The sequence below is a fragment of the Syngnathus acus genome, chromosome 24, assembly GCF_901709675.1.
Source record: "Syngnathus acus chromosome 24, fSynAcu1.2, whole genome shotgun sequence".
Classification (NCBI taxonomy): Eukaryota; Metazoa; Chordata; class Actinopteri; order Syngnathiformes; family Syngnathidae; genus Syngnathus; species Syngnathus acus.
In genome coordinates this window covers 1,210,761-1,230,484 of record NC_051108.1, presented here as the reverse complement: position 1 = coordinate 1,230,484, position 19,724 = coordinate 1,210,761, and the positions used below count along the sequence as shown (strand labels likewise).

At 52.8% G+C, this 19,724-nt stretch overlaps 8 protein-coding genes across 8 annotated transcripts; 6 read left to right on the top strand and 2 right to left on the bottom strand.

Annotated features, from left to right (window-relative positions):
* The first annotated feature begins 93 nt into the window (after nt 1–93).
* On the top strand, nt 94–3,656 carry crnkl1 (crooked neck pre-mRNA splicing factor 1). The gene is made up of 14 exons (XM_037244719.1): nt 94–273; nt 398–550; nt 634–725; nt 852–1,010; nt 1,079–1,245; nt 1,331–1,509; nt 1,627–1,797; nt 1,869–2,060; nt 2,166–2,225; nt 2,292–2,372; nt 2,430–2,669; nt 2,727–2,828; nt 2,911–3,159; nt 3,234–3,656. Exons 1-14 carry the CDS (start codon nt 226–228, stop codon nt 3,561–3,563), a joined length of 2,223 nt encoding a protein of 740 aa, XP_037100614.1. The 5' UTR covers nt 94–225; the 3' UTR covers nt 3,564–3,656.
* Nucleotides 3,601–5,165, bottom strand: naa20 (N-alpha-acetyltransferase 20, NatB catalytic subunit). Its single transcript, XM_037244726.1, has 6 exons — nt 5,039–5,165; nt 4,650–4,674; nt 4,395–4,485; nt 4,108–4,243; nt 3,894–4,039; nt 3,601–3,819 (listed from the first exon to the last, which is right to left on the bottom strand). The coding sequence occupies exons 1-6, from the start codon at nt 5,089–5,091 to the stop codon at nt 3,734–3,736; spliced, it is 537 nt and encodes a 178-aa protein (XP_037100621.1). The 5' UTR covers nt 5,092–5,165; the 3' UTR covers nt 3,601–3,733.
* A 62-nt stretch (nt 5,166–5,227) lies between these two features.
* On the top strand, nt 5,228–9,000 carry cep43 (centrosomal protein 43). Its single transcript, XM_037244724.1, has 13 exons — nt 5,228–5,420; nt 5,841–5,894; nt 5,973–6,027; nt 6,094–6,182; nt 6,261–6,401; nt 6,487–6,522; nt 6,604–6,740; nt 6,813–6,904; nt 7,012–7,077; nt 7,168–7,207; nt 7,286–7,373; nt 7,442–7,565; nt 8,524–9,000. Exons 1-12 carry the CDS (start codon nt 5,337–5,339, stop codon nt 7,517–7,519), a joined length of 960 nt encoding a protein of 319 aa, XP_037100619.1. The 5' UTR covers nt 5,228–5,336; the 3' UTR covers nt 7,520–7,565; nt 8,524–9,000.
* Nucleotides 9,001–9,078: 78 nt separating this feature from the next.
* Nucleotides 9,079–11,380, top strand: LOC119118020 (C-1-tetrahydrofolate synthase, cytoplasmic-like). Its single transcript, XM_037244722.1, has 11 exons — nt 9,079–9,140; nt 9,427–9,520; nt 9,593–9,671; nt 9,748–9,807; nt 10,023–10,076; nt 10,148–10,284; nt 10,460–10,560; nt 10,661–10,797; nt 10,864–10,975; nt 11,083–11,210; nt 11,277–11,380. The coding sequence occupies exons 1-11, from the start codon at nt 9,107–9,109 to the stop codon at nt 11,322–11,324; spliced, it is 984 nt and encodes a 327-aa protein (XP_037100617.1). The 5' UTR covers nt 9,079–9,106; the 3' UTR covers nt 11,325–11,380.
* On the bottom strand, nt 11,377–13,523 carry zbtb25 (zinc finger and BTB domain containing 25). Its single transcript, XM_037244721.1, has 3 exons — nt 13,114–13,523; nt 12,756–12,971; nt 11,377–12,537 (listed from the first exon to the last, which is right to left on the bottom strand). The coding sequence occupies exons 2-3, from the start codon at nt 12,962–12,964 to the stop codon at nt 11,484–11,486; spliced, it is 1,263 nt and encodes a 420-aa protein (XP_037100616.1). The 5' UTR covers nt 12,965–12,971; nt 13,114–13,523; the 3' UTR covers nt 11,377–11,483.
* A 32-nt stretch (nt 13,524–13,555) lies between these two features.
* Nucleotides 13,556–16,795, top strand: zbtb1 (zinc finger and BTB domain containing 1). Its single transcript, XM_037244720.1, has 3 exons — nt 13,556–13,752; nt 14,425–14,943; nt 15,013–16,795. Exons 2-3 carry the CDS (start codon nt 14,429–14,431, stop codon nt 16,343–16,345), a joined length of 1,848 nt encoding a protein of 615 aa, XP_037100615.1. The 5' UTR covers nt 13,556–13,752; nt 14,425–14,428; the 3' UTR covers nt 16,346–16,795.
* Nucleotides 16,796–17,132: 337 nt separating this feature from the next.
* LOC119118024 (complement C1q tumor necrosis factor-related protein 3-like) lies at nt 17,133–17,927 on the top strand. Its single transcript, XM_037244727.1, has 3 exons — nt 17,133–17,237; nt 17,344–17,490; nt 17,597–17,927. Exons 1-3 carry the CDS (start codon nt 17,174–17,176, stop codon nt 17,869–17,871), a joined length of 486 nt encoding a protein of 161 aa, XP_037100622.1. The 5' UTR covers nt 17,133–17,173; the 3' UTR covers nt 17,872–17,927.
* Nucleotides 17,928–18,768: 841 nt separating this feature from the next.
* LOC119118022 (complement C1q tumor necrosis factor-related protein 3-like) lies at nt 18,769–19,654 on the top strand. The gene is made up of 3 exons (XM_037244725.1): nt 18,769–19,014; nt 19,089–19,226; nt 19,328–19,654. Exons 1-3 carry the CDS (start codon nt 18,846–18,848, stop codon nt 19,597–19,599), a joined length of 579 nt encoding a protein of 192 aa, XP_037100620.1. The 5' UTR covers nt 18,769–18,845; the 3' UTR covers nt 19,600–19,654.
* The last annotated feature ends 70 nt before the right edge of the window (nt 19,655–19,724 follow it).

Genomic DNA, 19,724 nt, shown 5'->3' with positions numbered 1-19,724 from the left:
CCAAAAATACAATCTAACTAGTAATCTCTCAATAAGATCCAAGACTTTGTGTTTTTAAAAAATTGAGAATCTGGTAAGCAGAAGTTGCAATGCATTCTGGGAACTGTCATGGTGACTCGCGCGAGCCCTCTAAAACGTTTCGGTGCTTCTCTGACTTTTTATTGACTTTTGGGGGGTAATTTTGAGAATATAATTGACTAGTTCCCTAAACCTTTGCTTGGCAAAATGGCGTCCACGGCGGCTGGCAAGCAGCGAATACCGAAGGTGGCAAAGGTAAAATCAAAGGCAGACAAAAGATGGAACGCGGCTGCGCTCTGAGCTAATGCTAATGCTAACGATAACAAGCAGCTCGTGGCATACATCCACGAGATGGCTATTAAATGTTTTTGTGTTTCAGGTGAAGAACAAAGCTCCGGCGGAGGTTCAGATCACCGCCGAGCAGCTCCTCAGGGAAGCCAAAGAACGTGAATTGGAACTTCTCCCGCCGCCGCCGAAACAAAAGATCACCGACAAGGAAGAGCTCAACGACTACAAGCTAAGGAAGAGGAAGGTGTGCAGCCACACACACGACGTGACTCCAAAATCTTATAATCGTTTTTCCCAACAGCTCTTGAGAGTTTGCTTACTTTGCAGGCATTTGAGGACAACATTCGAAAGAACCGTACTGTCATCAGTAACTGGATCAAATACGCACAATGGGAAGAAAGCCTGACGGAGGTCCAGAGGTAGTTTACCCAAACATTTTTCACGTTTTCTTAGCTTTAGATGAAGAAGTTTTCTGTTAGCCTATGTTGTGGAGAAAGGACAGCCCGACCTGTCATTGACTTTCTCCACCTTGCACTCACTTTTAGGGCTCGCTCCATTTACGAGCGGGCGCTCGACGTGGACCACCGCAACGTGACCCTGTGGCTGAAGTACGCCGAGATGGAGATGAAGAGTCGGCAGGTGAACCACGCGCGCAACATCTGGGATCGAGCCATCACCATCCTCCCCCGCGTCAACCAGTTCTGGTAAACTTAAAAGCAAAAGCTGGCCCGCGATGGGCGACATTTTTAATCGTGACCTTGCTGACCGGCAGGTACAAGTACACCTACATGGAGGAGATGCTGGGCAACGTGGCGGGCTGCAGGCAGGCCTTTGAGCGCTGGATGGAGTGGGAGCCAGAGGAGCAGGCCTGGCACTCCTTCATCAACTTTGAGCTGCGCTACAAAGAGGTGGACAAAGCCCGCAGCATCTACGAGCGATATATCCTTCTCATGCTGACGTCCCGCTGAACAATATAACGTGGCCTGCCGGGGGTAAAAACAAACAATCCTTAACTGATGCGCACTCGTCATGGTTCACCCCGAGGTGAAGAACTGGATCAAGTACGCTCGCTTTGAAGAGAAACATGGCTACATCGCTCACAGCAGAAAGGTGTACGAGCGCGCCGTGGAGTTCTTTGGCGAGGAGCACGTGGATGAGCACCTCTTTGTTGCCTTCGCCAAGTTTGAGGAGACCCAGAAGGAGGTCGGTTACCCCTGTTTTTACACATTTTTTGTATTTTGACTCGCTGCAGCTGTGTGGTCGCAAAAAAACGTTTGTCTGGACTGACACCGAGTGTTCCTGATGTTTGTCCCCGTCCAGTTTGAGCGTGTGCGCGTGATCTACAAGTACGCCTTGGACCGAATCCCCAAGCATCAGGCCCAGCAGCTCTTCAAGAACTACACCATGTTTGAGAAGAAATTCGGAGACCGGCGGGGCATCGAGGACGTCATCGTCAGCAAAAGAAGGTTCCAGTACGAGGAGGAAGTCAAGGTAAGCGGCGGCGGCTCCAATTTGGCTGCTCGGACGGTTCGCTCTTATTTGAGCGCATGTGTCGGGCGCAGGCCAACCCGCACAACTACGACGCCTGGTTCGATTATCTGCGGCTGGTGGAGAGCGACGCCGACCCCGACACGGTGCGAGAGGTTTACGAGCGCGCCATCGCTAACGTGCCGCCCATCCAGGAAAAGCGCCACTGGAGGCGCTACATCTACTTGTGGATCAACTACGCCCTCTACGAAGAACTGGAGGTCATGGTGAGTTCCGAGCGGAGAGCCTGTCAGTCAAACAAAAAGATGGAGGATGAATCAGTCGGGCGCTAATTGTAACCATTGAGATGCTCCGTTTATGTTTTCCGACAGGACGAGGAGAGGACAAGGCAGGTGTATCAAGCCTGTTTGGATCTGATCCCTCACAAAAAGGTAAGCGGTTGAACGACGAGGATGAAACGGATTATGTTGACTTGACGACCGTCTCGTGCGTCTCAGTTCACATTCGCAAAGATCTGGCTGCTCTACGGTCAGTTTGAGATCAGGCAAAAGAACCTGCAGGCCGCCAGGAAGGTCATGGTAAGACTCGTACGTGATCTAGCATCGCATCGTCGTGGTAACTTTGGGACTCGACAGGGCACGGCCATCGGCAAATGTCCGAAGAACAAACTGCTGAAGGGCTACATCGAGCTGGAGCTTCAGCTGCGCGAGTTCGACCGTTGCCGGAAGCTGTACGAGAAATACCTGGAGTTCACGCCGGAGAACTGCAGCACCTGGATCAAGTTTGGAGAGCTGGAGACCATCCTGGGCGACGTGGACCGGGCCCGCGCCATCTTCGAGCTTGCCATCGGCCAGCCGCGGCTGGACATGCCTGAGGTACTGAACCATCGCCAGCATTAAAAAAAATCCTACAACCGTCCTGATGTCCTTCAGGTTTTGTGGAAGTCCTACATCGACTTTGAGATCGAGCAGGAGGAGTTTGGGAACACGAGGAACCTTTACAAAAGGCTGCTGCAGCGTACCCAGCACGTCAAGGTGAGTCGCCGTCACTTTCCATGTGCAAACGGCGTCCGTCGGCTTTTCGTGGACGGACTTTGACTCGCCGTCGCCGGCTCAGGTTTGGATCAGCTACGCCAAGTTCGAGCTGTCGCTGGAAGGCAACGAGCGGGCACGCAGGTGCCGGCAAATCTTCGAGGAGGCCAACAAGGGCTTGAGGAACTGCGAGGACAAGGAGGAGCGACTGGCGCTGCTCGAGGCCTGGAAGGACTTTGAGGCCAAGTTCGGTTCCGACAGCGACAGGGAGCGCGTTGCCAAGCTGCTGCCCGAGAAGGTCAAGAAGAGGAGGAAGCTCACCGCCCAAGACGGGGTACGCCGTCTTGCCACGCTTTTGCCAGCTTTGCATTTCTTCCCGATGTTGACGTGTTGCGTTTGCGCCGGCAGTCGGACGCGGGCTGGGAAGAGTACTACGACTACATTTTCCCCGAAGACGCCGCCAACCAGCCTAACCTCAAACTGCTGGCCATGGCCAAGATGTGGAAGAAGCACCAGCAGCAAACGGCTGACGACGACGACGACCAGAACCTTCGGGAAAAGGCTTTGAGGAACGAGGAGACCGCCGCCTCGGAGAACAGCGAGGCTAGCAAAGTTACACAGGAGGAGAACGCCTTTGACGACAGAGACGACAGTAGTAGCAGTAGCGAAGAGGAGGAGGGGGACAAAGAGAAGGATGGTGACAAAAAGGAGAAGACAAGCGATGAGCAGCAAGATTAAGTATTTTTTCCTCCTACTGTTGTCTGATAACCTCACATTTTTTTACAATAGTTTATTGAGAATGTACAGCAATTAAAGACGATTTGAAACTTTTTTGCTCTGTGGCTCCCTGGCATTCGATAAAAAAGCCGCTTTGAATCATGGCGTCCGCCAGCGAGCCACAAGCGTGGTTATTCAATGTCCTCAGGCCTGACAGGATGTGGCAGCGGGATGATGGACTTCTTCTCCGTGTCTCGGGACAGCGCTTTCCTCATGTCTGTGCAGGGGGAGAAAAGCACACAAACTGTCACAAGACCGCTAACATTGTCACGATGAAGATGACCATCTGACCGTAGGCGTCCTCGTCAGGCTCGCCGTTGCTGGCCGAGTAGTACTCAATGACGGTCCTGTAGACGCTGTAGCCCAGACGCTTGTACATGCTGACCGCCACCTGGTTGGACACGCGGACAAACAAGTCCACGAAGAAGCCGCCCTTCCTGAGGGAAATTTGACTAAATCCGAAATTGTTCAGTCGTAAGAGCTGTAGGTGAAAGCAAAATGGAACCTTTCCGAGATCTCCTCCAGCATGTCCATGAGTTTGGCGGCCAATCCCAACCGGCGGAACTCTGGCGCCACGGAGAGCGCGGTGACGTGGCCGTGCCACTCCTCTCGGGCCACCGAGCCCTCCGCCTTACCCATGACTGCGTAGGTGCACACAGAATGACAACAAGCATGAGACTTGGCATCATTGACCTATTGACTAGTCACAAACTGTTTAGCGAACCCAGTCAGTCTGCTATTCAGAAAATTCTAAAATGATAACTGATGCAGGGTCATTGGTGACCAACTTACTGTATCCCATCAGTTCGCCTCCGGGGGCCTCGGCAACAATGAAGTACTCGGGCCAATGAGCCAAATACTGCAGGTAGAACGGGATCCCATACTGATGTCAAAGCTCAAAGAAAACTCATGAAACATTGTCCAAAAATGGTGACAGTCACTTAGAGAGCACGGTGATTTTTGTATTTGCACCACATCACAAGTGCTGACAAAACATCAACTTCCTAAATTGCAACAGTTGTAAATTGACAAACCCTCGAAGGATACAGTTTCTGTCAAAGGGTCCAAATTGCTATGGGATCAGAGATATAGTTTAGTTTCATTCACTGTGCACTATGTGCATTATTTTCACATCGGTGACAACTAAATAAGGCAAATGATAACATAGAGATGATTCTTCTTAGTATGTGGATCTATTCTGCATGGGTTGACCGACTTGGAAAGTAAAAACAATCAAAATGAATATTGTGAACACAAAATAAGCCTTATTGTGAAAGGAATGGAGTGTTTTTAGAACATGGCACATACACACGATAGCAGTTGGATACGCATGCTGCTAACATTCCCACGCATACAAAGTATAAGATCATGCACAACTGCAACACACGAGAAACATCACGAGACATCTGTTAAGATGTCGAAGACTTAGCGCTTACATATTGTTGAATTTAAACAAATCGTCGCAGTTGAACGGCCGTAGCGTCGTCATGTTGGCGTCCTTTAATGTAGGAATAATCCAAGCAGCGCCCGCTGTTGGTTGGAGGACAACAGTGCAACCTACAGCTCATTTCGTCATCACGCGATGACGTCAGTTAAAAAGGTGGAGCCATTTGGAAACATCCGGGTATTCTGTGCCTTCTCGGGCCGTGACTGATGACGTCTTGGGAGCGCACAAGGACGTAAGCAGTGGCTAAGTTGCTAACAGCTAACAGCTGGCCTGGATGAGAGTACAAGATGTCTGCCACAGATGATGATATCGAATTGAGGGATTTACTTATCCAAAATTTGGAGAACAACGGAGTTCTAAACAAGCTCAAGGTCAGCAAACGTTCCTTCTCTGCTCACGTCTTACTCGCCTTCACGCCGGTTGCTAGCACGCTAGGCTAAAGTGAAAAACAGCCAATAGATGAGCGACCAAGTAGTGGCAACTTCACTCATTCAAGCACACTTTTGTTTGTATTTTATTCAATTACATGAGAAAGTAAGGATCTTAGATACCCTAAATACGGTATAAATAGTAAAAACATATTAGGAGCTGAGAATCCATGAATTGTTCAAATGCATTGTAAGGAATAAATTCAAGGGGGTAAATGGACATGTGTAGTTGATACAGTTTATGTAATTAAAGCAACAGAAAATCTAAGACCTCACTCTCGAGGTGTGCCCAAAACAATGAAGATCACATGAAGACTGCATTCCGAAGATGTCTGAATGACTTTGTTGTTTGTGTTGCTGCAGGCGGAGATGAGGGCTGCCGTGTTTCTGGCTTTGGAGGAGCAGGACCGAATGGAGGTGGTAGCTGACATCCACGAGGCTGCTTATTGTGTCATCCTCGCCTTTCTTCACGCTTTGCTTCTCTTACGTCCTCAGAACAAGACGCCGCTAGTCAATGAGAACCTAAAGAAATGTCTCAGCACTAAAGAAGGTCTGTCTCACATCTGGTCTCAGGACTCCACAATAAGGGTCCTGATTCCGCTGCATTTTTCTGCAGGTCGTCTGGTGGCCAGTCTCATTGTGGACTTCATGCGGGTTTTTCACCTGGACTTCAGCCTGTCTGTGTTCCAGCCAGAGATAAACACTGTAAGATGGCGTCACTTCGCTGCTTCGACATGATGCCATGTCGCTTTTGCGTGAATCCGCTGACCTTCTTGTCATTAGCATCCGAGCGGCCTGGAAAATCGGCAGCTGCTCTGCGATGAGCTGGGCATTTCGGAGGCGGAGCTTAACGCTAACTCGCCCGTGCTGCTGGAGCTCGTTCGACGCAGACAACGCAAGTCCGAGTCCATCATGGCCGCTGAGGTCTATTTAGCACATTAGCACACAAACAGTCGAGCATCTTCTCTTTTGTCTCTCGGCGTCGAACGAATGCACTTTGCTCTTTCAGGTGGCGTCGGAGGAGAACAGCGTCGCTGTCAACAAGGTTCCCGCCCTTCATATCACACCATCATGTCCAATCAAAAACCTCAAACATGGCTTCTAACTTGTGCATGCGTGCGTGTAGGACTCTGCGCCGGCCATCGAGGAGCGTCTTCCCGAGAAGGTGTCACCGCTGGAGCTGCTCGCAGATTTGGAACCGCAGGACGACGACGACTCCTTTTTTGATGACCCGCTGCCTCGGCCTCAAAAGACATACGGCTCGTAAGGACCGCACGATATGACATTTGGAGGTTTTGCCGACAAGGAGGAATTGACGTGATGTTGATGTCGTAGCCACGTGGTGACTCGCGATAGCCAACAAAGTCCAGCGGCGCCGACATCGGGAGGAGGAGGAAGCGCGTCGGAAAAGAGCCACAGCGAGACAGGTGGGGGACTTTTTGCCGTGTTTTCGTTTCGCTCATGACGTTTTGATTTTGTCTGCGTGTGTATTTTACTTTATTGTCTACACGTGTCGCAATTCTTCTCATGCCAGCGTCGAGAGGGAAAGCGTCGGCCAAGTTCCCCAGCGGAACGAAGCAGAGCGGCTCGATCCATTTAGGTACATTACAAATCAAGGCGACTATTATGATTCCTCTTGTCATTGTTGTTGCCATCGTTCGGGCTCACGTTTGCTTTTGTGTTTCCGCAGACGAAGACGACGACATTGAGTACGATGACGACTTCAACAGGTACGCCGGAATTTCCCGCGGCCTCCGTCAACAATGGCGTCTTTGTTGCTAATTGTCACCGATGCGCCATCCTTCCAGCCACCGCTCCGACTTGTACAAGAGCGAGCTGAGCAGCAGCCGCGAGATCGAGGAAATCTCCATCGAGGGGCCCGACCACAGCGACAAGGTCCGTGCCGCAGAAAGTCACTCCGTGTGTGTCGCACTGTGTCTACAAATGCGTATACGTGTGTCCAGCTGGAGGACACGGTGGACGTGAGCGTCTCCCAGCCCAGCGTTAGCGTGGGTGTGGACTACATGGAGGAAGTGTCCTGACGTTGGCGCCCTACGCCAATTCCCGTTCTTCCCACGTGCACTTTGAGTGAGACAACTTTTTTTCTTTCTCTTTCCTCTTTTGTCACATCACTTTACACAAGCGATCGTTCTCCTTCACTGCGGAAAGGGCGGAGCCTAAAACGATTGTAAAACTACTTTCTATGTCATCGAAATAAAAGGCCCACGGACGAGTGCTGAAAACAAACTTTTATTTTGGAACGAGGAAAACACGGAACATCTCGGTAAGATACAGTACAGTGCATCAGATAAAAACAAAAGTTGACTTAGATTGCATAAAAACATTTTAAACATTTGTTTAATAAGTGAGCATGAAAGTTTGTAGCGCTAAAGGTGAACACCTTTGATTTGCGCAAATAAATATTTCCGATTGGAAAAATTCCACGTCACGTCATTTTCATCCTCTCAAATCTTTTTCATGCTTTAACGGAGCATACGACACTCACCAAAACCCAACGTCACAAATCCGAATCTCGGGACGAAAAGACGAAGGCCCGTCCGGCGCTCCTTGCACGTCGACAAGCTCCCATCCGGCTCAAGTGGTCCTAAACATTTCACAAAAGCGCCTGACCACTGTTGAAGTGTCAAGAACCACTGGAGCCAGGCGGACGGCAGGCGGGACCCGAGGAGGCGACCGCTCCTCTGGCGTCTAGCCTCTCCTTTTATACGGCCGCCGGGAAGCGAGCCGGTGCGACCGGTCGCGCCGGACGGTCGGGCGGCGCAACTGCTCCCAACCGGACCGTCCTGCTCAACTTGTTACTGGTGGCTTCTTCACTTCCACTTGACATCCTTTTGCAAAAAGTTAAGGCTCCAAATTACTCATTGGCGCCAATGCTCTGTCTGTCTCTGCCGTGACATTGGCTGGCGACCAGTCCCTTTGCATTCATTGCCGTTCCCTCACGAATGGTCACTGTTGGCTGTTTGACCTCATGCCTCAACATAACATCTCTTCCTGTTGTCACATTTTGTTTGTCTTTTGGTTGAAGGGACTTCCCGTCGGAGGCAGACGACAAGTGACAGGAAGTGCCTTGCCCACATTGCAGCCAGCGGCTGCTTATCAGGGATACACGCTACCCGGCCCTCGTGCGTGCCTACGTGTATGACACGGTGACTCGCTCGGAGTTTGAAGAATGTCGCCTGACCCCATTCTAGCGTGGGGTGTGTACAGGTAGGTCAAAGGTCAATGTGCTGTCAAGTGGTGGAGGGGCGGGACTTCCCACGGGGCTCTTATCCAATCAGAGAAGGACCATGTGGTCAGGATTGTTTTCCCTTTTTTTTTTGTTCCTCTCTTTAACTAAAATAATTGTTTATTTCGTCATAATTTTCAAGTGAAACCAAAATGAAATGTTGCAAATGTGTATCATGTTTGTCTACGTGTGGATATAAAGTCTGTAAATAAGGCTTAGGGTTGATTTTAAGTTGTGACATGTTTACAACACAGAAAATAAACGCTGCAATTATTCATAGTTTCACATCTTTTTAATTTGCCGCCAGTAAGTGAAATGCTTCTCGGTTGCCAATTTTTTTTTTTGACTTGCTGACCTTTTGTACACAAACACACACTGGTCAATGATTGCACAGTGGAGTTGCGGTGGTCTCTCAGGTAAGACGCCACGTTGCCTTTGCTGTCTTCGCTTGCGTTTACAATCAATAATTGTTAGCCAGGAATTGGAATTGATTATGTAGAAATTGATTGCTTGAGTGCAATTGGCTCGTTGACCTGCGACTTGAGGCAATGCTTCTCAAGATACCGTGCACGTATTGGTTGCTACCAATAGGGGCGCTGTTGACTCGCGCTAAAAGAAACATTGGCATAATGACACTGGACAGAGGAGTTCAGAACATTCATAGCGATGATAAAGTGCAATTATGGTGTCTTCCTCCTTCAGTCATGTTGGCTCTGTTGCGCCACCTGACTTTGTCATGTTGCTATGGAGGCCGACGCTCCATAGCAACCATCATCTCTGGAAACCAAACGGCCAAGTAGGTGTCAACTCGGCATGTCTGGTGATGTTGATCTCAGTTGGTTTCAGCCCGTGTGCAACATGTCCTCAGGCTGGTGAGGGAGCGTCTGAAGAAGGAGGTGGACAAGATGAAGACGTCCAAGGTCATCCCGAGTCTACTGGTTTTACAGGTCACTCTCAAGGCCCGCCTCCGTTATGTGATGTCATCACGTGACCTCACCGTGTCGTGTCTCTGCTTGCCTTCAGGTGGGAAACAGAGAAGATTCCAACTTGTACATCAGCAGCAAGATGAAAGCTGCAGCTGAGGTGAATTTAAGGCACATTTGCAACACCGCCTGACAATGCAAGAGCAGTTTACTGGCGCCATCTAGTGGCAGGGGTTTGAACTGAAGACAAAAAAGTGACCGCTTATATTTTGCAGTCTTGTCAGTGCTGATTGGACAGTTTGTGTGAGTAAAGGTTGCTTTAAGTTCCCACTGAAGGGCCAGCAGTTAATTTTATTTATTTTTTTCCCTCTTCAGGTGGGCATTGAAGCAGCGCACGTGAGGTTGCCCAACACGGTGACACAGGACGAGGTGGGTCTGTAATTGGAAAGGCTCGACTACTGTGCACCTGAGTGGATTCGCTGAGGTCACATTGCCCACAGGTGCTGCGGACCATCGCGTCCGTCAACGAGGACGCGTCCGTGCACGGCCTCATCGTGCAGCTTCCCCTGGATTCCGTCAACCGCATGGACGTGGAGCTGGTCACCAACGCCGTATCGCCGCTCAAAGACGTGGACGGGTCAGAATTGATAGAATGTATTATTTATCACCATGCACTGGCGGCGCTAGAGGGGGGCTGCAGGGGGCACTGTCCCCATCATAAATATGCTCCCCCTACAGTCCCAAGAGAGAAAATCCTAGCACCGCCAGTGTGACCATCATCGTCACCCTTTAACTGATATGTGTGTGTGTAGTCTGAGTTGCATCAACGCAGGCAAGCTATCTCGCGGGGACCTGAACTACTGCTACATTCCGTGCACCCCCAACGGTTGCATGGAACTCATCAGACAGACAGGTCACATACACATTTTGTTTGAGGAATTGGCTGAGGAATCCTTATCAATATGTGATGTCGTGAGGATGTCTGTGGGTATTTTATTTTTTTCCCCCCCCAGGTGTAAGCGTGGCTGGCAAACACGCCGTGGTGATCGGTCGCAGTAAGATTGTGGGCGCGCCCATGCACGACCTGCTCTTGTGGAACCACGCCACTGTTACCACCTGTCACTCAAAGACGCATGACATTGCCAAACACGTGAGCAACGCCGTATGATGATGTCATCACCACGAAGCTAGAGGACAATGTGTTTGCCGTCTTCAGGTGGGCAGGGCGGACATCGTGGTGGTGGGGGCGGGGCGAGCGGAGATGGTGCAAGGCGATTGGCTGAAGGAGGGCTGCGTGCTCATCGACTGCGGGATCAATCACGTGGCGGGTGAGCGTGATCATTTCTTGTAACATTTCTGTTCAAATAAACGTAATGAACATGAATGAGCGGGCCCATTTATGGAAATTGTGTCTTTTCTCGGGTGGCGATGGCAGACGGCAGCAAGCCGAGCGGCAAGCGTGTGGTGGGCGACGTGCATTTCGCCTCAGCCTATCAAAGAGCTGGATTCATCACGCCGGTTCCGGGAGGGGTGGGGCCCATGACGGTGGCCATGTTGATGCAGGTAGGACTGCAAGCGCTAGCTGGCGTACCACGCAAACGCTGATGGCGTATTTCTTTTTTGCCGTAGAACACGGTGCTCAGCGCTCAGCGTGTCCTCACCAGCGCTGCTGTTTAACACTCGTTGCGCTCTCAATAGTCCTCCTGTTCCAAAATAAAGAATCGCAAAGCGTGTTTGAGCAGAGCTTTTACTTTAAAAACCACAGAGAGGACAAAACGAGAAGTGTCTATCAACAAAAGTCACAGCGGGACGTCCAGTCACATGACCAAGCAGGCGTCACTCGCAACGCCCGCCGTCGCCGCTCTCCTGCGAGATTTCCGAGTCGAGCGAGTAGGCGGAGCTTCCGTTGTCCTGAGCATCCCTGCCCACTTCCAGGAGGGTGTCATTGGCTGAAGCCCCGCCCCCGTCAGGGCAGAAGTGGGCGGAGCTGTGGAAGAGCTGACTATGGCGATGCAGTCTGGGTGGCTTAGCCGTGTGCGCGTACATGTGCTCCTGAAGCTGACTCTTGTGTGAGAAACGCACGCCGCACACGGCGCACGCCATCTTGCGCTTGCGCGAGTGGGTGGCGGGGGCGGCGCTTAGCCCCGCCCCCTCACGGCTCCGGCGAAGCTCCGCCGCCAACTGCGCGGCGAGCGCCTGACTCTGGCGCAGCGCCTCCTCCAGGCGACCAGCGTCAACGCCGTCGTCATCCGGGCCGCCAGTGCCGCCCCCGCTTTCGTACGTCAGCCCCTCCGTGAAGAGGGCGGGGTGAAGGGCGTGGCTGAACAGGTGCTGGCGCAGCCGCTCGGGCGACGGGCAGCGATGGCCGCAGCGGGGACACGCCAGTGCCGGCGGCAGGCGATCTTTGGACGCTGCGCCGTCCCGAGGCGGCGACCCCGGCCCCACTCCCTCCTCATCCGGACGCTCCTGCTTGACGGTGGCCGAGACGTGGAAGTCGTCCTGCGGCGGAGAGCCGTGGCCATCCGATCGCTCTCCTTCCGATCCCACGGCGAGCGACGGATGCGAGTGGGCGCGGGCTCCCCGCCCCCCCGGCTGGACGGCGGCTGCGGGGGCCTCCTTGCCGGCCAGCTGGGAAGAGATCTGAATGCCGTACAGGTTGGACATGCGCACGGCATCGGCGGCAGAGCCGGTGGCGGCGTCGGCGCTGGCGCCGCCGGCAGGCCCATCGCCAGCCTTGCGACACAGCTGGTGGGCGTGGAGGAATTTGATGCCTTCCTCCAGACGGGCGGGCTCCACGGCCTGCTTGGGGCACGCCCCGGTGTACATCACGTGCAGCAGGTAGCTAAACACATCGGGCTGGATGTCGGTGGGCTGGATCTTGATGCACTCGCTGACATGCACACATGAGAATCATGTAAAAAAAAAAAAAAGGTTGGTCATCAACTGTCATGCTTGCACCAAAGCTAACACCATCCAATGCTGTTTCTGAAAAATTGGGAAAACCTTTCAGAAAGGGGCGTGGTGACGATACGAATTCAACTCGTATCTCAAGACACTACTGTCGTGACTGGGGGAGGCTGCAGGTGCGCGTGCGTGCGTTCGACCGACCTGGTCTGGTGGATGAAGATCATCTTGAAATAGTTTGAGAAGGCAGCGAGGACGGCGCGGTGAGCTTTGAAATAGACATTGCCGATGGCGACCGTGCAGTCGCACAAGAAACCGAACTCGCGCTGCACGTTGAGCTGCTGCAGCAGCAGCAGACTGTGAGCGGACGTCGCCGACGCACACGCCGCCGCACACGCAGACGTCGCCTCCATCGCGGACCTGCGAGCATACATTTGCATACCGCACACACCTTTTGTCAGGAAAAGGCCGAGTCGCGCGCGCACCTTGGCTACGCGCATTGACCCGAGGGCTGCGTCAATACGTGTACGCTCATTAAGGGATCGATTAATTGACGCCTTACCGCCGAAAGAATCCGAGCGAGCGAGGATGGCGATGAAGGTGAAGATGATTGTTTGTGCGCCAAGCTGCGTCACGTCTCGCGAGAGGACGAGAACCGTCACGTGAGCGCCCCCCCAAAACAGCACCTTGTACTGCAATTGTGAATTACACGGAAAAAAAAAAAAAGCCTTTTGAATGGACTTCGTTGGAACCTGCATTTCGCTTGGAAGACATGACGTCAGCGTTGGTAGGCATTGTGGACACCTGAAGTATTGATTTGGATTCAATAAATATACGATAAACAAATGCCAATATACAAAAGCAATGAGCTTTATATCGCTGATTAGCTTTCCAGTTTATTGACTGAGCGCGTTGCCAAAAGCTCGCTCTTGCAACTTTATTTTGAAGGCGCCCCCTGCAACTGGAAGTCTTTTATTTTGTTCCTCGTGATCTACAGGCGGTTTGTGCGGAAGTTGCATCCAGCACTAGTTGAAGAACAAGAAGGAGGAGGACGAAACGCTTCTCCTTTTTCTTTCTTTCCTTATTCTTCTTCTGCCCCGACTCGCAACTTTACTCCGCAGGGGAAGGGTCGATTTACCGCGGAGCCTCCGCCCATCTTCAGCCGACCTTAGAGCTTCTCTGTCGGCCTCGGCGACTTGCGGTGAGTCGGTGTTGCGCTGCCTGCAGGAGGTGGGGCGGAGGGGGTTGTTTTGCGTGCTCGTTGCGGGGGTGGCGGAGCGGTTTGCGGGAGACGTTGCCGTTTGCGTCCCAAGCAAACGCGCCGCCATACTCTTTTGTATTTTCCTGTTTGCCTTCCAAAGTCAAACGTATTTAGGCCGGTTCAAGTGACTTCGTCTGTCTGCTCGCAGCCGCTAGGTGGCGCCACAAAAACACTGCCCATTCTGTCGTTCCGTGTGATATGTTCAAGTTTTCCAAGCCGGATTTCTTCCAATCCTTTTTAGCCATGTGCTTTTAGTTTGGAGGCGTAGTCGCAAAGACTTCCGGTGTTGTAGATGCTTAGTAGCTTGTTAGCTTGTAGCTTCATTATCCGGGCCGCGAGGGGGCGCGCTGCTCTCCTTCCTTTCATTCCCCCATCAAATCGCCCTAAGCCCTGTTCACCGGAACAGGAGCTGGAAATTATGAACAGTTTTATCAAGATAAAAGTCCGAATTGATGACATCATCTCAAGTGTTCATTTTATTTTTATTATTACAGGGGCTGGAAGTGGGCCCTTACGTCATCTCAAGTGTTTATTTCTTTTACTTCTCCTCTCAGACTGAGTTAGGTTCCAATGTTTATAGGTCACATTAATGATGTGTGTGGCGTCCCGCAGGGCGATGGCTCGGCCGAGCCACAGCGATCACGTCCTCCAGCAGCTGAACAACCAGCGCGAGTGGGGCTTTCTATGCGACTGCCTCATCGCCATCGGCGACATCTACTTCCGGGCGCACAAGGCCGTGCTGGCGGCCTGCAGCTCCTATTTCCGTATGATGTTCATCCGCGACCAGCAGGGGGCGGCGCGCCTGGACCTCAGTAACATGCAGATCAGTGCCGAGTGCTTCGACCTGATCCTGCAGCTCATGTACCTGGGACGCATCGCTGCAGGCTCCTTTGACTTCGACGACCTCAAAGCGTCCATGGTCTACCTGCAGATGTACTACATTCCCGACTCGCTGGACGACCTGCGCGACATCGGCGGCGCCTCCAACCTGACGCCGTCCTCGTCCGAGTGCTCGACGGCGGCCGCTGCCGGCGGAAAGATGTTGTTCGGGGTTCGCATGTACGAACGGCAGAGGCCGGCCGCTGCTGGAGATTCTGCCGACGACACCAAAAACGTCAGCGGCTCTGCCAGGTAGCCGCGTTGGACTCATTTTCATTTGGAATTCCTTCATGAACTTTTTGCTTTTGTGAACTTTAACAGCCTCGGCAGGTACTTGGGGGTGCCGCCCGCAACCGAGGAAGCGCCGAGGGCCGCCGTCCTCCCGAGTGCGGACGCGGGACATGCGTCGGAGCAACCGTGCGACCTGAGGAAGCGGAGCGGAGGAAGGAGCTCGGCCCTGAGGGAACGCCCTCGCTTCGGCCGCACCTTCACCTGCGACGACTGCGGCTTCGTCTTCAGCTGCGAGAAGCTGCTGATCGAGCACATCCTCACCTGCACCAACCGCAAGACCTTTGCGCCCGCCCGCAGCCCGGACGGCGACTCCCCCAAAGCCGAGAGCTCCGCTTCGGACAGCGCCGAAGAGCGTCGGGTGCTCGGCGACCTGCGGTCGGTCGCGGCGGGGCCGAGCGGTGGGGCCGGATCCGCCCACCGGGTTTCCATCAAGACGGAACCCGGGGAAGACCCGCCCCCCGAGGACCGGGAGGCGGGCGGCGGCGGCGGCGCGGAGGATGGCGAAGCGGCGCCCGGCGTCTCCGGCGTGGAGAAAGCGAGCGAGCGGTGCTCCAGCGCCATGTCGGGAAGCGACTCGTCGGCCGCGTCGCCTCACTTTTTTGCGGTGAAAGAGGAGAGCACGGACGGCGCCCCCTGCGAGCTGTGCGGGGCGCCGCTGAACGAGGACGACAGGTCGGCGCACTACCTGTCCAGCCACCTGGGCCACATCTGCGCCTGCGGACGCTGCGGCCAAGTGCTGATCAAAGGCCGGCAACTCCAGGAGCACGCCGAGCGATGCGGCGAGTCAGATGAGGCGGACGAGCCCACCGGCGCCGACCTGGCCTGCCCTCACTGCGGCTTGCCCTTCCAGAGCGAGAGCCTGGCGCTGGAGCACGCCCTCTCCTGCCCCCACGAGGCCGAGCCCTTTCGGCCGGGCGCCGGTGGCGGCGGCGGCCCCGACCACCGGCGCAAGCACTTCTGCACCATCTGCGGCAAAGGCTTCTTCCAGCGCTGCCACCTGCGCGAGCACTACACGGTGCACACCAAGGAGAAGCAGTTCACCTGCCAGACGTGCGGCAAGCGCTTCCTGCGCGAGCGCCAGCTGCGCCTACACACGGACATGCACCGGGGCGTGGCGCGCTACGTGTGCCCCGTGTGCGAGCAGGGCACCTTCCTCAAGCACGACCACGTGCGCCACATGATCTCGCACCTAGCGGCCGGCGAGACCATCTGCCAGGTGTGCTTCCAGATCTTCCCGGGCGGCGAGCAGCTGGAGGAGCACATGGACGTGCACCTCTACGTGTGCGGCGTGTGCGGCGACAAGTTCCGCCTCCGCAAGGACATGCGCACGCACTACAACCTCCAGCACACCAAGAGGCTGTAGACCGAGCGACCGCTTGTTGGCGGACCCTGAAAAAAGCGCCAGGAGCAAAACGCTAATTTAGCTTAGCGTTGGCTTGCGAAGCGGCTTCAGGCATGTGGGAATGTGCGCATGCATACTCGTGTGCAGACACGCACGCACACGTCTTCCCCAGTGGAAACATTCTGGCTCCGCTGGCACAGCCCTAAAATCCCGTTGCTGGGTTTTATTTGATGTGTTTTGCCCTCCTGCACTTTGAACCCTGCCCTCATCTTTCGGGGGCGTGGTCGAGACGTCGGACAAAACGGGATTCCTGGTGGACTTGAAAGTGGCGATTCTTCATGAAAACTCGTCAAGTGGACAGACTCGAGTTGTGTTGTGCTTCTGGACCCCAACGGAACCCTGAGGGTCTCCATCGAGGGTCTTTGTGTTCTTTCTCAGCTACACACTTTGAATAAACAACTGCACACCTTACACAAGTCCGATTTCTTCACCAAACTTTATCGACTTTGAAGATGACTCATGCTCATGTAACGCTGACGAGGATTTGAACAAATTTGAATTTTCCTATCTCGTGTTTGCAACCAAAGTTCAGAATCGAACCAAAAATGAAAAACCCTAATTCCAAATGACGTGACTGGCGTAGGGTCAGCAGGGTGACTTTTGGATGAACCCTGGTGAGGGTTCAATTTACCCGCACCATAACTGGACCCACGAGACAAAATTAATGAATAATATCTGGTCAACTCAAATATTTGTCAGACAGCCGTCGGTCACAGGGTGTAAATGCCAAAGGTCGTGTCTGCGGGGCTATAAGTGAGGCCAGCGATCGGGACACCGGTTCATCCGAAGATGTCTTACCAGTTGGTGATTGCTGCGTTGCTGCTGTGCGGCCCGGCTGGGCTTTGGGCTCAAGGTGAGTTGGACCACTTTTCACATGTGGAAAGTCCTTTGAGCTTTTTTTATCCAAAACCTCGGCTCCAGTTTAAGATCACTAGTAGTCTGAGGGTGAGTTTTTTTTGGTGCAGGTGGGCAACAGGTGGCATTCTCGGTGGCGCTGAAGAGCGACGACCAGGCGGCGGGTGACCACGGCCCTTTCAACACGGACACCACTCTGGTGTTCAAGAGGGTGGTCACCAACGTGGGCGACGGCTATGATGTCAACACAGGTAGGACGACAAAACAAAACAAAACAAAACAAAACCACTCCCCAGTCGTTCTTGCGGTCGGTCACCACAGGAGGGCGCTAAAAATGCGGTGGTCTTCCTTACGCAGGCATCTTCACCGCCCCGATTAAGGGTCTCTACTTCGTCACTTTCACTGGCGCCTCCGGATCAGAGGGCGGCCTGAACGCAGCGGTGATGAAGGACGGCGTCAACATGTTCGCCATCTATGACGACCAGAACAAGTTCAGCAGCGCCACCAACAGCATGGCGCTGCAACTGGACGTGGGCGACAAGCTCTGGGTCACCATGTGGGCCAACCAGAGGATCTTTGACCAGAGCCGCCTCAGCACCTTCAGTGGCTTCCTCATCAGTCCCCTCCCTTAACCTCGCCCGAGGTTTGCGTCTTCAAGACAAGCACGAAAATGAAAATTAAATGAAATTGAAAAAAATGACAATTATCAGGTTGTCTTCTTGTGTGTGTGGTGTTGATAAATATGTCTTGCTAAGTTGCCATTTAATAACAAAACACATCAAGAGGACTGAGAATTTCAGTCAGCACCACTTGTTATTTTAAACTTTCTACGGACAATTATATGTACTTATAGATCACCATTGGCACAAAGTATAAAATATGAATCATTTTGTTGGCTATTTTTCTAAACCGGAAGTACGACACCGCGTCATTAAAACTCCTCCGCTCTTCTCAATTGCAGTCACGTGTCAAAACTCATTTAATGCTCCAAACAACAGACGAGTGCTTGAGCACTTTGCAGAAGCTACGTGGAAACATTTGATTATTTATTTCATGCAGAAAAATATCAGAACAGACGCAAACTGGGCGTGGTGTTTAGTGTGGTTCGGGGTTGAGCGCTCTTCACGTTATGACGTCACACAGTAGCATTTGAACATGGCTAAAAGCTCTGTAAAATTCGGTTTGGTGTCACGTGACTCCTTTAACGGTCATATTTCGGTTTTGCCCCTCTTATTTATTGGGTTATTGGTTTATTATTTATTCATCGCTCATTTTATTTATTATTTATGGTTTGTGCCTTCTTGTTTTTGTTTTGTGTCGCCTACTTGTATGTCTCGTCACCGTGGGATGGAGGAAACGGAATTTCGGTTTCTTTGTGTGTCTTGACATATGAAGGGATTGACAATAAAGCTGACTTTGACTTTGACTTTGATATTTATGCCATATTATGAGCATGCCGTTGTGTGTGCTAGTTGTGTTTGTGTGCAAATATTTGCATGTAAAGTCCACGTTGTCCAGTTGAATAAACTTTGACGAGAGAACACGGGTTCACTTCAGTCAAAAAGTTGAAGCCGAGAGAGAAGCCTCATCTGAGATCATCTTCGCCATGGCGTGTTCTTGCTTGACCACCGTGTTGCTAATTGCGTGCGCTGTCAGCGGCCTTCGGGCTCAGTTGTTCTTTGGCGACGAGCGTGTCATATTTGAAAACAGAGACGGCCCCCTGCAGCAGCTGGCGGCGCGCGTGGACAAGCTCGAGAGGGATGCGGCCGAAGCAGGTCAGTTGATGAGGCACGTTCCCAAACGGGTTCCTGGAGACCCTGAAGCTCATCCTTGTGCTGTGCGTGTATAGCCAAGGCGCCGGTGTCCTTTGCGGCGGCGCTGGTCACCACGTCGGACTGGACCCACCTGGGCCCCTTCAATACGGAAATCACCCTGATTTTCAAGCGAGTCATCCACAACGTGGGGAACGGCTACGACTCCAACACAGGTAGGACGGCATGTCGTCTCGCTCCAGCTAACCTGGTTCTGCTAAAGAAGCCATTGTTATGATGCTAACAGTGGTGCTAACACCGCCGTGACCCCCAACAGGGATCTTCACGGCCCCGGTCAAAGGGCTCTACTTCATCATGTTCAACGGCAACGTGGGCAACTCAGGGGCCTTGAACGCGGCCGTGATAAAGAACGGCGTCAACATGTTCGCCATCTACGACACGCAGGGTACCTTCAGTAGCGCCACCAACGGGATGCCGCTGGAACTGGAGCAGGGAGACAAAGTCTGGGTCACCTTGTGGCCCAACAAGAGCATTTTTGACCAGAGCCGACTGACAACCTTCAGCGGCTTCCTTATCAAAAGCATGTGAACGCCGCGTCGGCTCACAGAAACACACAAATAAAAAAAGTCTATTCAGATGCATCCAACAATTTTTGGGTTTGTGTTGTCATGGCGATAGTTGCCAACTCTTATTTTGAAGAGAACAAGCTGGCA